General features: G+C 43.2%; 1 protein-coding gene across 16 annotated transcripts in view; it reads left to right on the top strand.

Moving 5' to 3' along the window:
- The window catches only part of ADAM22 (ADAM metallopeptidase domain 22), a 129,095-nt gene that overhangs the window by 69,612 nt on the left and 42,768 nt on the right, over positions 1-16,715 (top strand). For all 16 annotated transcript variants that reach the window (XR_003709190.2, XM_028750992.2, XM_028750993.2 and 13 more), the window contains exons 6-14: positions 1,628-1,691; positions 1,963-2,032; positions 7,148-7,218; positions 9,016-9,090; positions 11,997-12,068; positions 12,519-12,685; positions 14,239-14,323; positions 14,853-14,943; positions 15,625-15,676. Coding sequence is in view for 15 of the 16 variants with exons in the window: in XM_028750992.2 (XP_028606825.2) it covers positions 1,628-1,691; positions 1,963-2,032; positions 7,148-7,218; positions 9,016-9,090; positions 11,997-12,068; positions 12,519-12,685; positions 14,239-14,323; positions 14,853-14,943; positions 15,625-15,676 (747 nt within the window). In the remaining variant the exon portion in view is untranslated. The remainder of the gene's footprint in view (positions 1-1,627; positions 1,692-1,962; positions 2,033-7,147; positions 7,219-9,015; positions 9,091-11,996; positions 12,069-12,518; positions 12,686-14,238; positions 14,324-14,852; positions 14,944-15,624; positions 15,677-16,715) is intronic.

Below are 16,715 nucleotides of genomic sequence, written 5' to 3' on the forward strand. Positions count from 1 at the left end.
CCCTTTCCAGGAATGGCCATAGCTGGCAAACTAGACAGAGCTGGCAAAAGGCTCTCCTAGCCACAGAGGACACTTGGGGCTCTGGTGACAGAGGTGTATCCAGGAGGACCCCCACGCTACACACCTGCTCCTTCAGAAGAAGTGCAGACCTGTCCAGAGCAGTGAACCTGCCTGTTTCTCAGACATATATTGGCTCTTAGACCATTATCCGTGATGCTTGCTTTGCCTACCAGACGATGGCAGGCCCCGTCAAAGTGGGACTGCTTGATGGTTCCTTGTTGATTTCGTCTTGTTGACTTGTGATTTACAGTGACACTTTCCATTCATCTTGGTTTTGACTCTCAGCATTTTGGTCCAACTTTCCAGACCCGATGATTTGTGAAGAAGACATAAATCTGCAGTATACTTGTCCAGCTCTCTTTAATTATCTCTTTCTTTCAGCTGCTGAATGTTAATAATATATCATATCCATCCTAAAAACAGAAGGAAGCCAAGATGGAAGACTTGTTTGTGTTGGTGGGCAGCTAGGCCTTCCTGAGTGTATAGTGGCCCTCTACTTCCTCCTTCAGGCCACTCGCAGAAAGAGTTAGACCACATCAGATAGGATGGCCCTTTGCTGATTTCACCTTGTGGGCTCCTGAGCACCCTCCTCAGTCCCACCTCAGTATATTAAGGGAGGGTACTAGCTGTCAGCCAAACTGGGGCTGTGCCAGCTTTGTGAGAATATCCGACAAGTCACCTATCCACCATGACCACATATGCAGGTGTATGTGGGGTTTGTGCCATATTGTCCATGTCACGCTTGGGGGGGGGGGATAGAATCATAGCAACGTAGAGTTGGAAGGGACCCCACGGGTCATCTAGTCCAACCCCCTGCAATGCAGCGTGGGGCTCGAACCCACAACACTGAGATTAAGGAGTTGCACTGAGCACCATACCAGCTTTAGATTTTTAAAATGCAAAGGTGTAGGACAGAACTTATCAGATACATAACGCTAGAGACTTTAGCTGTGTCCAACGAAGCATTGACTTTTGCGGGGTGTGCCTCTTTTGCAGCCACAGCTAAACGTCCGTTTTGGGGCCATTGACTACGGCAGAATTTGTGAACCCCATAGTGAAATCCCTAATTCCATCAGCTCACAGAAGACACGAGTACATTGTTGCAGAATGGAGGACTGCAGACGCTTAGAAAGGAAAGGCCATCTTAGAGCATCTCTCTAGTTAGTAAATGATATAGTGCCTGTAAGACGCCAGTACCTGCAGCTGTTCAGGCAAGCAAGGTGTTCTCCCTGGGTTGCAGTGCTGCCTGTTGGTGGCAAGCAGGAGGCACCGCACATCGATGCGTTTAATGAACTGAAACTCAAGGTGATTCGGCTAGTAATTCCTGCAAGGCAGACAGAAATTGTCAAGAGTGTTTTAGAGTATAGCGTGTTTCCTGATAATGTTTTACTTTGTTGTCTTTAAAACACCAGCTGTTAAGGTCACAATATATCATTTTATATATATATATATATATATATATATATATATATATATACACACACACACACACACACACACACACACACACACACACAGAGTTGTATTTTTTATTCTATGAGTCTGATATTTCTCTAATTCTTAACAGTGGCATGTTCTATGATGGAAATCACACATATCTTATTGAGCCGGAAGACAACTACACTTCGCAAGTAAGTAGATAAGTGTTTCGTAAGCGGAATGCAGATATTATCTACAGGAAGCATATTTCGCAAAGTTGCTCTTTCCTTCTTTAGCAAACAATTTAGGATTTCTTATGTAGGTTCCAGCTGAGTTTCTGAACTGTCAGAAGGTTGCATCAGAAAGATATGCTTCTCTACTTCGTAACAGATGGCGTTTAATAACACCCTTTGGTGCTAGAGTAAAGTCCCAAGAAAGTTTATTTTGCATTGCTTTACTAAATTTAGATGTTTCTTATTTCAGGAGGAATTCCATTTACACTCTGTTTACAAATCCAGATTATTTGAATTTCCTTTGGATGATCTTCCATCTGGTATGTGTGTGTTTTTTAAATCTTGGGGTTTTTTAAAAAAACGAACATACTCTTAGCTCATCCTTCATTGATGCACTTACTTCATAGTTAATCACTTGTAGGGTTTGGTTTTGTTATTTTTAAACTAGAGGCTGAAGAAAATAATCTGCCAGCCTGATTGGGAAACAGAAAAAAATCTAACTCCTTTTCTAGTAGAAAGTCTGTTCTCTAAAACCCCCCTCCCTCCAAAAATATTTTTAGCTTTTTGATATTATGATAGTTATTTAATGACTGGTTTTAGGAGTCTCCACAGATAAAAAACAGGCAGATTATAACTGATGCTCTTCTGTAAACACATTACTGCTTACCTCTCTTTAGATTTAAGTTTAATAAATGAGCTATATATATTAAAAAACCCCAGCTCCTAATGATAATAATAATTTATTATTTCTACCCTGCCCATCTGGCTGAGTTTCCCCAGCCACTCTAGGCAGCTTTCAACAGAACATTAAAAATAGAATGAAACTTCAAACATTAAAAACGTCCCCAAACACGGCTGCCTTCAGATGTCTTCTAAAATTTGGATAGTTGTTTATTTCCTTAACATCTGATGGGAGATGCTGAAGATCTGAAGAGGGTGTTTTCAAGGTGTAAGAACAAAAGCACATAAGACAAGCTTGCTGGATCCTGTCCGTGACTCAGCTAGTCCAGCATCTTGTTCTCACCGTGGCCAGTCAGATGTCTGTGGGAAGCCTGAAAGCTGGACATGAGCACAACATTACTCTGCCTACTGGTATTCAGAAGCATAATGCCTTCACAGTGGAGGTAGAATATAGCCATCGTGGCTGGCAGCCATTGATAGCCTTGTCCTTTGTAAAGGCAAATGCTTGCATGCTTTCCATAGGTATTTGGTTGGCCACTGGGAGAAGAGGATGTTGGACAAGATGGACCACTAGCCTGACACAGCAGGTCTGTTCTTATGTCTTCAGTTCTGTCCGGTGGTCCCTTTTACGAATTGGTAGGATTTCTTCCATGTCCTGCCTGCAATCCACAATCAGTTTGTTCTGTTCAGTATCATTCTTTGAAAAAATAATAGAGCACACACCACGCCGAAGTAGTATTGTGGTATTGTTTGCGTGCATGTTGTGTGAAAATTTACTCAGGAGACAAAACGATTGAACCCATAGCCATGGTTGCTGCAGTCAAAGCTTACCATGACACTGAGGGGTAATTAGAAACACAAAAATTGGTTCCATACCCTTTCTTCTTCCTTGCCTTATTTAGTTGCTTATTACATTTTTATTTTGCGCTTCCTGTAAGGAACTAAAAAAATCAGCAAGCAGTTTTTCCACCCTTAATCCTCACAGCAACCCTGTGAGGTGGGCTGGAGTGGTTCAAGGATGCGTAGTGGGTTTCATGGATGAGTAGCACCTTGGGTCTCTCTGGTCCTCGTCTTTACCATTACATTACACTGCTTATTTTGAGAACTCAGTATGTGTTAGTTGCACAAATAGCACTTTTGTTGCAGAGAGATAGCATTGTCTCAGCAGCTAAATCGTCATCTCCCAGATAATACATGCTTAGCTTTTGTAACTGGAGTGTGGGTTATGGCTGTGTTCATGGATTTATTCTGGGCCTGGTTTTTATTCTTTGTACTATTCTTGAAGCTGTGAGTAATTAATATTTAGGTACATTTAAAAAGATGGGTAAACCTGTTAGGGGAATCTGGAAATATTTCAGTGCCTATGAAAACATTCTGAAGTGTTTGGGGTTGGTTGGGGAGCCTTTTTCCATGTTGAGGGCCACTTTTCCTTGGAGGTAATCTGGCAGGGGCCACATCCCAGCAGTGGGTGGTTCTGGAGCCTGTGATGGGCAGAATCAAAGTCAAAAGGGGTGGGACCAACTCTCTTCTCTTTCTTTTTCTGCCTCTCCCTTTTCTCCCTCCTGCCAAACCACATCAAATTGCTGTATCAAAATACTGAGAGCTACATGTAGTTATGCCGAGGGCTGTATGTGGCCCTGAGACTGCTGATTGCCCACCCCTCTTTTAAATCATCTAAAAGAGTTCAGAAAGAAGTCTGCTGCCTTTTTCCATTTTTATTTTTTTTAGAAAGGTCAAAACATGATAAAACTACTGTTGCATGGGATGGATGATGAAGAAATATGTTTGTGTATGAAAGCTACACTCGGTTGCATAAAAGCTGTCGGGGGTTTTTCACTCTCAGTTTTTTAGAGACAGCAAAAATCATTTTTCAGTTATTCATATATCCCTCCTGGGGGCAGTTTCAGAAGTAGGTGGGTGATGATACGCTTCTGGTTTTTCGTAGCAAAATCCATTTATATGATCGTTCAGATAAGGAAACTTTGCCTTTTAGTGAAATGCTGAGATGTTTGTTATATAGGCTTTTAATGCTGTTTTTGTTTCTGACTTCTCTTCATGCCATTAATACTTTAAAAAAAAATAAAAAAATCTTATCTCGCCTAATTAAAATGCTGATATAATTGGGCTTTCATCATCCCTGGCCCAGGCTGCCATCCTCCACAGACTTGCCTGAAAATTAGTGCTGTTGACGTCAGTGGGAGTAAGGGCTCCATTTAACAGTGCACATTTCCTGCACTCGAAATGCTTTGGTGTAGGAAAATGGATGTGAAGAGCTGGTTGTCTTTGGCCGCTGACTATGCATCAAAGCTCACAGTAACATACTGATCATAATGACAAAATAACTGCTAGAGCAGGGTGAGGGACCTTTGACCCTTCAGACGTTGTTAGATCTTATCTCTTATTGCCCCCTAATATTGGCAGTCCTAGATGGGGCTCACAGGAGATGGAGTTCCAACAGTATCAGGAGGTCCATCAGTTCCCCACTCCTGTGGTAGAGGCTCAGTAATATTCTGCTCATGTTGGTTCTTTGTGTATATATAAAGCTGCTGCGTGCTGTGGCTATGTAAGTAGCCATTAGAAAAGCAGGTATGCAGCCATGGAGAAATGGAAACTAGGTATTTTTTGGAGATTACCTTTCTTGTCTAATAATAATAATAATAATAAATTTTATTTATATCCCGCCCTCCCCAGCCGAAGCCGGGCTCAGGGCGGCTAACAACACTAAAACAGTACAACATTATAAATACATTCTAAAAATTAATTAAAATACAAATTGATGGCAACCATAGACTAAAGCTTTGTAGAGATTGCCAAAGGAGGGAGTCAGGCTGCGTCCTGACCAAAGGCCTGGTGGAACAGCTCTGTCTTACAGGCCCTGCGAAAAGATGTCAAGTCCTGCAGGGCCCTTGTCTCTTGCGACAGGGCATTCCACCAGGTTGGAGCCGCAGTCGAAAAAGCTCTGGCTCTAGTTGAGGCCAGCCTAACCTCTCTGTGGCCTGGGACCTTCAAGATGTTTTTATTTGAAGACCGTAAGTTCCTCTGTGGGGCATACCAGGAGAGGCGGTCCCGTAGGTACGAGGGTCCTAGGCCGTATAGGGCTTTAAAGGTTAAAACCAGCACCTTAAACCTGATCCTGTACTCCACCGGGAGCCAGTGCAGCTGGTATAGCACCGGATGAATGTGATCTCGCAGCGAAGACCCCGTAAGGAGTCTCGCTGCGGCATTCTGCACCCGCTGGAGTTTCTGGGTCAGTCTCAAGGGCAGCCCCACGTAGAGCGAGTTACAATAATCCAGACTGGAGGTGACCGTCGCGTGGATCACAGTGGCTAGGTCAGGGCAAGAGAGGTAAGGAGCCAACTGCTTAGCTTGGCGGAGATAAAAAAATGCCGCCTTTGTTATAGCTGCAATCTGCGCCTCCATGGAGAGGGAGGTATCGAAGATTACACCCAAACTCTTAACGGACGGTGCTGGCACTAATTGCACCCCCGCAAGAGAAGGGAGTTGCCCCCTCAATCTCATATCGTCCCGTCCCAGCCAGAGGACCTCTGTCTTCGAAGGATTTAACTTCAACCGGCTCCCACGTAACCATCCAGCCACAGCTTCCAAGCATCTGATCAGTGTCTGGGGCCGAGTCAGGATGGCCATCCATCAACAGATAGAGTTGGGTGTCATCAGCATACTGATGGCAGCCCAGCCCAAAACTCCGGACAAGCTGGGCAAGGGGGCGCATAAAGATGTTAAAAAGCATCGGGGAGAGAATCGCACCCTGAGGCACTCCACACACCAAGGAGTGGCGGGATGACAATTCCCCCCCAAGCGCCACCCTCTGTCCCCGACCAGAGAGAAACGAGCGCAGCCATTGAAGGGCTGTGCCCTGGATCCCCACGTCGGCAAGGCGGTGGTCCAGGAGTTCGTGATCGACCATGTCGAAGGCTGCTGACAGGTCTAGAAGAATCAGCAGCCCCGACCCGCCTCGATCCAGCTGCCTACGGAGATCATCTGTTAAGGCGACCAGAGCCGTCTCGGTCCCATGACCAGCGCGGAAGCCGGACTGGAATGGATCCAGAGCCGATGTTTCATCCAGAAACCTACCAAGCTGTTCCCCAACCGCTCTCTCAATCACCTTACCCAGGAATGGAAGATTCGAAACCGGGCGGTAATTGGATAGATCTAAGGGATCTAATGATGTTTTCTTTAAAAGCGGGCGCACCACTGCCTCCTTCAGTTCCCCTGGGAATGTCCCGGTGCCAAGGGACAAATTGATGATATCCCCCAGGGGGGGCCCGCACCTCGTCTGGACACGCTCTAATCAGCCAGGACGGGCACGGGTCGAGAGGACAAGTGGTGGGCTTTCCAGCTCGGAGGAGTCTGTCCACATCGGCTGGGGATATCCGGTCAAAGTGGTCCAATACTGGACCCGAGGACAGTCGAGGGGCCTCCAGTTCCTTTATTGTATCGAAATTGGCGGGGAGGTCATGGCGGAGCAACATGTTGTGTTGTTATTTAAGTTTATAAGTCCACATTTCCACATGGTGGTGCCCAAGGCCACCGTTTATTTGCAGGAAAGCATTTTGAAGGGTGCAGAAATGTAAACCTCCACTTTTAATATTGAGCCACGCATGAAATGCTTGCAATATTTTGCTGCTGTTATTCAGCCTTGCTCAATGCAATTGCTTTCTTTGTCCTGCTGTTGAAAATGCCTGTCTTTTATTGACCCGTGTTGTTCTGACTTGAAATGTGTGTGTTCCATTCAGAGTTCTGGCACATGAACACCACGTCACAGAAGTTCGTTGTGAAACCGAGACACAAAAGAAGAAAAAGGCAGGTATGTCCCTGTGCCTATTGACTTTTCCCTTTAAAGAATGTGCATTCAGGCATATCTTACGGTGGATATGGGATTCTTTTCGGAAGGACGCGTGGGCTTTCAGAACTCTATGGACTTCAGTGCTTTCTGCAAAGAGCCACCTGTTATAGTGCGGTTTGGACATTGTCCCCTCATGCAAGTAACATGCTATGTCCAGCATCACCTGGTGACTCAGTGTAGAAGAACTGCCATAAACAGCATTGCTCTGGAAGTCCTATGTCATCCGCTCTATCAGAAATCCAGTCCCAAAAGGAAACTGCTGCTTTGCTTTGGGCGGGAAGCATGATTCCCCCTTGCCTCCTATTCCACATTTGTCCACTACACTGTCAGAAGGGGTTCCTTCTGCTCAGTTCCACCAGGAGTACTTGTGTCTTGGTGATGGAGAGATTATTTCCCTTCCTGTGTGCGGAAGGGTGAATGTGCCCTCTTGACACTGATGTCATTCCTACTTACCTGGGTCAGCGCTACAGAGCTGCTGGTGTCCAATCCAGCAGTCCCACCAATTCACTTGTGTGTCCCTATTGTGACCCACCCACATCTTGGTTTGTAGCAGCAGTGCCAGGGACAGGAGGGCAGCTCCTGTAGGAGAAACTTCCCTTTTGCGGTCTCAGAGAAGAGGACACTTTATAGAGGAGAAAAAAGCAGTTTTATTGTGTACCCAGGTGAGAGTGCAGAGTAGTGCAGACCACACACCCAAAACACATTGGCAAGAACAGTTATACATTTCTACTGGGAGAATATTCTACTTAACACAGCCAATCGTGGAATTCCATAGCGTATCTATTACTATATGGAAGCTTCTCTTATAAGAAAAAATCCTGATCTCTAGGCTTTTCTTACGCCTGTGCAATAAACTTGTTTACTTCATAATTATGTCCTTGCACTTAGTTAAGCAAATACTTAACAAGTGACTACTTCGTTTTTGGTTACTTCTGCTTTTCCTTGGCTAACTGTTGACTAGGGTGTCCATGGGGTAGAGGAATGCTGAGCATCCCTTTTTGTATATAGGACAATCAGAAATGACATAGAAATCTCTCTGCCGCATCACACTTGCTACTACTGAGTGTAAGGGAAAGTGAGTGTATGTGTGATCTTTCAAAGGTAGCAGCACGTCTTAGATTTCATGCTACACACATACACTTAGTCTCATGTCAGGTGTGTGCCATTGGGAAACGTGCAAGACCTGTATCAAGGTGATCTCCCAGGATGTTCTCTAGAACAAACATGCTCTCCATCTGGGGCTGAGCTTTCTGATGTCAACAATTGCATGGCACAATTTTTGTGGAGAACCTGCAGAGGGACCCAGCACATAGGCGTGCTGTGCTATGTATCTGACAAAGTAGAAAAAAAGGTTCAGCTTCTCAAAATCCTCTTAATTACAGAATTCTCTAAATAAGCCAGTTGCTTTTTGTTTGTTTAGTTTATAAATTGTTGAGCTTATTGGTGCACACATTACTCTGGAATAGATTCGTGGCATTCCTATAGAAAGACCACACTTTTATGGGAGGCAGGTCACAATCAATACCTTAATGCAAAATTTGCCCATTATGTTTCTTCTAGAGTTGCATCAGAATTAGATTGCTGATGCTGGGAGGCATGGCATATATTCTGTTGCTAATTTGGTACATGGAACTACTTGTAAGTGCTTTTGTAATGAGGCCAGAACGAAGGAAATAAATTCATTCCAACACGATGAGTTTTATTACAATCAGATACGTTGACATTTTACACATTTACAGTTTCTTACTCTTTCCGCAGGTTCATCAGAGCCCGTATAAAGTTGAAGAGGAAACTAAATATGTTGAGCTAATGATCGTAAATGACCATCTAATGGTGAGGTTTGCATTTTGGGCCTCTTTGGAGTAATCAATAATTCACGCCTGCAGTAGATTAACAATAAAATACCTATAGCAAAATGATTCTAAGCTATGCAGATATATATGATCAGAGTGAAGTCTGAGCTTGTTTGAAGTTATGCCTAGAGCGGCTCCATAGAACTTCTAAAAACATAGGAAGGGTCAGTAAGTATACAGTGTAATCCTATATATAAGTCTTCTCAGAACAAAGCCCCATCGAGTTCAGTGGATTTAATCCCTGGTAGGATTGCAGCCACAGAAGGCTTCGGTTGTATACAGAATATTATGCCTAACATTTCTTCTAAATTACAGTATTAGCTGAACGGCATATATTTAGTTAAGAGAAACTATCCACAAAGTTTGAAAACAGCCATGAATGTAATATTCCTTCGTAGTGGCATCTACGTCATTTTTAACCTGTTTCTAAATGGTTAAAAGATACCCCTCAACGTCATTAGCTTAGGACGAAAATAAATGTGATATTGAGTTTTTCTTTGCCTTTAACATGCAGATTTCTTTAAAAATAGTAAAAAGGAGCTGCTCTTTGTATGTCTGCAGACACACATGTAAGTGTGTGCGAGAGAGATTTGCATCAGATTTACAGTGATTTTCCTCACATTAACAGCAGGAGGTGGCAGGAAAAGGTTAACCTCCTCCCTTCCTGCTGCGATCCTGATAATTATCACACCACTACAGCCTTGGCTTCTACTTGCATTTTAAAAAATATGCGTCTCAAATGCAAAGGTGCATTTTGGGTCACATCTAGCTTGGCTCCTTAGCTATTGCAGATCTCTGAATACAAGATGTCAACAAATAATCATTATTGTCACCAGGGATGGCTGGTAAACCTTCATGATCTGCTTGTGAATTTACCAGAGGCACCTGCTGGTAATCTGATCCTAGGCTAGATGCGTTTTAATGAGTATAGCTGTCCATGCACCCGGTTTACCAAAATTTGGGGAAAGAGCGAAATAACACAAAAGAAGTGGTCCTGTCCTACTTATGAAATTAACTATAGAAATTCTCCATGTTAATTCAAAAGACACACAGAATATGTGGGGTGGAGCCACTCCACAAACAGGATTGATCCAAATTAGTATAGAAGATTTTAGGGTAAGCCACAACACGCTTCCTCATTGGTGATTCTTTTTCTTTAAATCATTGAGTTTCACTCATTAATAAAAAGGGTATTATTGTCATTTGCAATCTATAATGCTGCAGGGACCTTCTCACACACAAACCCCACAGTGCAACTCTGCTTCCCCCCCTCCCCCGGTGAGGTTTCCATAGGAGTGGATTGAAGTGTGTGTTCCATTTAGGCACTTACACACACACACACACACACACACACACACACACCAACTTCATCCAAATTATTACATAAGATGTCTCTCCATGGAATAAGAGATTATTGATCGCTTTCTTTGCCTCTGTAAGAAACAGGAAAGAAGGTAGTCATATTTTATTGGAGGCACTTTGAAGCAATTTGCTCTCCTTGCAATCGTGGAACTATTCGAACTGAGAGTTGCCAAGGAGATTTCTTTCTTCCGTTCTTTCTTTTCTTCATAATGATTGCAAACTTGAGTTCTGCAGCCAAGAGCAAAGGCAGGTCTCAAAATCTGAATCCTTGGAAAGCTGCCAGAGTAAGGAAGAGGCAGAACTCTGTTGTAACAAAGAAACTACAGTGTGTTTGTGTGTGTGTGTGTGTGTGTGTGTGTGTGTGTGTGTGTGTGTAGATGAAAAAGGCCAAACTGTGTAACTGGAAAACTTTCAGGACCACAAGAGTCTATTTCCATAATCGCTTTCTACTAACAGTCAGGGCACTGCACAATATAAACAGTACAGTCCTATACGTGTCTGCTCAGAAGTAAGTCACATCAAGCTCAATGAGGGTTACTCCAAGGTAACTGCAGCCCAAAATAGCTCATACGAAACGTAAACATTACTACCACCAGTAATAAAATACAATACTATAAAAGCGACACTGTGAAATATTCATAAAAGCCCAATGAATTAATGTCCATATCATTATTCTGTCCCCCATAAATACTTCCACAGTTTATTTCCCTAAATTCTTTTTCACCAGATCTCCCAGGCATACACTGTGTCTCCAGTTCATAGAAACAAATAAGCTCTGCTCATATGTTACTTGTATGTAGGGCATTCTGTCGGTGATGGAGGAATGGGATTGGCTGGCTGCCCCCGCTCCTGACACCACATCCCTGAGCTACTCCTACCCTAAGGGTGCATGACGTGAGCACCTGACATCTGCTGAGGAACACCTGTGTGTGAACAGCTGCTTCTGTGTAGCAGCTCCGTGCAATTGGGACACCTGGTTGCGCTGGTGTCCTAATCGCCTGGAACTCACGCACATGAGCAGGGGTTGGGTAGCCCGGGGGCAGGACCAGCAGCTTAACCCTGCTCCCGCTTCACAGTGTAAGTGCCCTGGGTGTTAGTAATGCATGAATAGGACTATAGGGCATAGGCTTTCTGGCAGCCATGTGAGAATTGGAATCTTCTGATCATAGATCACTGGTAATACCATATTTTGAGACATTGAGGAAGCATAACAGTTGCTATTTTTTTCTGTCCTAAGCACATACAAGCTGGCCCAGTAAGATATAGGTTGAGGGATGCTAATCTCGTTACAAATGAGGCCTGTACTGTCTTCTTGGCTATCAGCTTTGTGGAATGCCCTTTCCATCAATTGGTACTTTGACCTTCATGGTACCATAGGGAGTTTAAGATAACAATACTAGTGTTTAAATAGATGGCCAGTAATCCATTTTTCACGGGCGAAGCAAGCCTTTGATAAAAGTGAGTTCTGAATAGAAATTGTGCTTTAGAAATCTGATTAGGATTTGTCTGTCTTTTGTCCTTCAGCTGAAAAAGCACCGATTATCGGTCGGCCACACAAACAGCTTTGCAAAATCAGTAGTGAACATGGCAGATTTAGTAAGTATAATTCACAAGCTGCTAGTGCAAGATAGATTTGTCAGCCTTATCACGGGGATGGTAATTTTGGGTCAGGGAGCGATCGCTGCAGTGCATTTTTTCATCGGTGTCTGTTTTGCCATTGGATGACTGAACTGCAGAAGTCTCAGTTTTCTCATTAGGACCATTCCTGTATTATGTTTCTAAATCAAAGCTTTCACAAGTTTTGAAGCACACTCCCTTATATTGGGGGCGGGGGAATGGCCTTGAAAATATATTCAGATATTTAGCCCTTGATCACATTGCGCTTTAATCTGTTAGAACGGAGAGGGCCCTGACCCTTCATTAAAGTACTGTTCTTTATGCTCAACATTTCCTTAACTACATGGGGGCAAAGGGGCTGTTTTAAGGAGAAAAAGAGGCAAAATTTATACTGTCGCTTGATGATCGTTCATTTTGTTAATGTGCTAGATTTACAAAGAACAGCTCAACACCAGGATAGTCTTGGTTGCCATGGAAACCTGGGGTACTGATAACAAGTTCACCATATCTGAAAACCCACTGGTGACCCTGCGTGAGTTTATGAAATATAGGAGGGATTTTATCAAAGAGAAAAGTGATGCAGTTCACCTTTTTTCGTACGTAATTTCATATTGTTTTGTTATCACTTGGGGTAGTGTATTCTGAATTGCTAGTGCTGAATGACGTTAATTTGGTCTGGGCATAATTCTAAACCACAGTTTATGATTGCATGTGTGAGCCTTGGGTATGTGCATGCTCCACTTTCTCCTTCTCCTCAGACATGGCCTTGAGGTGATCAGAAGCTATCGTTTCCATTTTTAATTCAGTGGTTTATTGTTACGTCCAAACCTCGAACTCTGTTTAATCTTAAAAAAATGATTTTGGGAAGCAAACCAGGATTGTAAACCAAGATTAACTTGTTTCCCCTAAACCACAGTTAAGGCTAACCACAATTTGTCTGATTGAGTAACTGTGGCTAGTTGAAAATGAAAGTAAAAAATGAGTTTGAGGCTTTGTTCATGTAATGCCTTGTGTTTCATCAGAACACAGCCAAATATTTTACATGATGTCCAAATGCGCTGTGTACTGTAATGCACACTTTACACATTATTAGGGCAGATCCATGTTTAAACCAACTTGTTTGACCCTGAATGCTCACTATTTTCATAAACATTAAGACAGAGATGGGATTTTAAGCGTGGTAGAAGTGATTTAAGCACACATTCACTGTAGTCTGAGGAATTTTGCTTTTAAGGCAGTGAATGGGTTATTCAACCTACATCTACAGACAGTGACCGATTTGCATAGGGATTACATTCTGGACCCTTGTGTGCATTGGTGGGGTCCGTGTAAGGCTGCCCCGTTCTACCCCCATTTTGGTGATGTTTTCTGGTCACTTCTAGGTTTGGTGCAATGCTCGTGTGTGCGGGCATGCATATATCGGCCACACCTAAAATGGTCACTTCCATTTTTAAATATTACCTCAGCCTTCTCTCGATGCCATCTTCAGTGCGGACTGCAGAAGTAAAACCAGCAAAGTCAAGGGGGGCTTATCCCAGCCAACCCAACTGATTTCCCCCCACAAATATTGAAATCTGGATTTATGTTTGCACCCCTCTAGTATCCTTGTGCCTTATTTTCCAAGGGAGTAAACAAGGCGTAAGACGAGCTCCTCTTGTCTGTCTTAGTTGACTTGCACTTTAAGGTAGGATCTCTCTAATGCTGTCCCCAAGGCAGTTGTGCCAGGATTTGGGCTTGAAAGCACCCAATTCCTACTGGATCTGTATTAGCCTCCCCTGATGCCAGGTGTTTTTGAGTGCTCCCATTAGCCCCAGACAGCTGGAATGCATGAGATTTATAGTCCGAAACATCTGGGGGGCATCAGACTGAAGGAGCCTGATCTGTGCGGATCATCTCTTTTCAAATCGTTTCTATGTTGTTTCAAATTCATGGTAGCTTCCTTTTTAAGGCTGTGGCTTCCTTCTCTCTTTCCTTCTCCCCACTGCCTCCAAACCACTGTTCTGAATCAGAAGCGGGAACTTCACAAACAAGCATACGTGTTTTCTGTCTCCTGAATCCTAAGCTAATGCTTGTTGTTTGAAAATGCCATGGTTTCTAAATTGCCGCTTTGTGCTTTTCTCACTATGGTTTCTGTTGTTTTTCTTTAAAGGGGGAGTCAGTTTCAGAGCAGTCGCAGCGGGGCAGCCTACATTGGTGGTATTTGTTCGCTTCTGAAAGGTGGTGGTGTAAACGAAGTAGGTCCAAATGCCTCTAGGAACACAAAAGGGCTATGCAGAAATGTTTTATGTGAAAACCCATGTCTGGTTCAGCTCTCATGGCACAATGCTGTGTGACCCACCCTCCCCTGTCACAATGGGAAGAAAGCTCCCCTTGTTACCAGTCAGAACATGGAAGGGGGAAAAGACTAAAACCCTTCTCTCCCCACCCCCCACTCCGTGCTACAGTCTCAGTCTTCCCCAACCCCACACTGGATTTTTATTATTAATATCTTATAATAAAGTTTAATGCTATAGATGAACTTGTTTTGTATTGGGTGTCTTCTCTAATCATTTAAGGGCAAATGTTTTTACCTGTTATTTGGCCTACGCTTTGCAACTTTCAGCCAGCTTGCTATTCCCCTACGGTTCACGGGAAGTAAATGGAACAAGCCTTTGCAATCTCATCTTTCGCTTCAGGACAATTCTTTTAAAATTTATAAAACACTTGTAAATTGATTTTCTTTTCCCCTCTCCAAGCCGTTGCGTCTCTTGTTTTGTCTTTCAGTTTGGAAAGCCGGATTTAATGTCAGTAACGTTGGCACAGTCCTTAGCTCACAACCTTGGCATTTTCTCAGACAAAAGAAAATTGCAGAGTGGTAAGGAAGTTTGGTTGATGGTTTCCTTAAAAAAATGCTTATTTATTTATTCCCCCGCCCCAGGAGGGCAGATGTATTCTCATGCCCCCTACCTTTGCCACAGTCTCTCCTTTTCTCTTTCTCGGTCATTGTAATAATATATTATTTTTCAGAAGGAAAAGGAAATTTTTGAAAGATGTTCCCAAGAATGCATCTGAACTCTCTGGAATTGCATTGTTTGTTAAATAACGAATCAGGGATACAGTTTTGGTCTAACTGTGGCAATTATCCTATGGTAATTGTATGCAAATTAAATGCAGATCTTTTTGAATTGGCCACATCTGCACCTCACGACCTGGCTGGTGGTGGGGAAGTATTTCTCCTCTCCTGTCAGATACGGGACATGGCATTAAAACTTACTTACTCCATACATGCTTGTGAGAGCCAAACCCATGAAGGTTTGCTTTGCAGTGATCTTTATTTCGTAGATTTCTGGAATGATACATTTAAAGATGAGAAATGCCCTTACTCACAGCTTACTTTGGTATTATAGAACTCCTTCTGGTAGGCGTTATTTATAAGTATTGTGTATTCTTCCTTACTTCTTATTTGTTTCTCCTAATATGTCCCCCCCCTCAATATTTAGATTATTTCCAAAGGGGGGGAAAACAATAGTGTGTAATTTATTTATTTTTATTTTAGGTGAGTGTAAATGTGAGGACACATGGTCTGGCTGCATAATGGGAGATACTGGGTAAGCTATTTCTTTTGAGAAGCTTCAGTGCAGCAAAAAATCTAGATTAGGAGGTGGGGATGGTCAGAGGAAGCTATACCTAATAAATAGCATTAAATGGAGCTGTGCACCTGAATCGGCTGACAGCAAATTGATGCACGTTGTCAAATTGACAATGGGTTGCATTCAGCTAAGTCCTACTCAGAGTAGACCCATTAAAATACATAAACATAAGTTAATCATGTCCATTAACTTCAGTGGGTCTATTCTTAGTAGGACTAGCACTGACTGCCACCCATTGAGTCTGTGTGTCTCATTCGGCAGATAACAGTCTGCCTGCTGGATCAGGCCCATGGCCCATATTGTACAGCATCTTGTTCTCACAGTGGCCAACCAGATGCATGTGGGAAGCAACTGGTATTCAGAAACAAACCACCTCCAACATAGCCATTGTGTCAAGTTGTGACTGATAGCCTCATCCTCCATTTGTCTAATCTTCCTTTAGAGCCATGCAAGTCGGTGGCCATCATGGCACCTTGTGAGAGCAAATTCCACAGTGTGACAATGTGCTGTATAAAGAAGCACATCCTTTTGTCTGCCCTGAATATTTCAGCTTTTTTGGATGTCCATGAGTTCTAATGCTATGACAGGGAGAATGAAAAAAAGTTCTCTATCGCTTTCTCCTGTGCCCTACATAGTTCCATAGACTTCTGCCATGTCACGTCTTCGTGTGAGTTCTAATGCTGCACAACAGAGGAATTCACTAGTGCATCAGCTGCACTAGCAGAAACCGGTCGCTCAACAGATTACACAACCTCTTACACAAAGTTACTTGCAACCTGCTTGTGCATTCTCTTGTGCAACAGTATTCTGGTGGCGCCAAACTTTTTACCAGAAGAACAAGTACACCGCCAAGTGACTTTAACTTAGTGCTAATTTGGATACAAACCGTTGCCTGCCCAGCATATCAAAATCTGAACTAGTTCAGCTCCTACTGGCTAGCAACCATGTCATAAAAATAAGGATAGACCAATGTAGCTGAATTCTTGGCCTGTTTTTC

This window comes from Podarcis muralis, chromosome 12 (assembly GCF_964188315.1).
Source record: "Podarcis muralis chromosome 12, rPodMur119.hap1.1, whole genome shotgun sequence".
NCBI classification, from domain to species: domain Eukaryota; kingdom Metazoa; phylum Chordata; class Lepidosauria; order Squamata; family Lacertidae; genus Podarcis; species Podarcis muralis.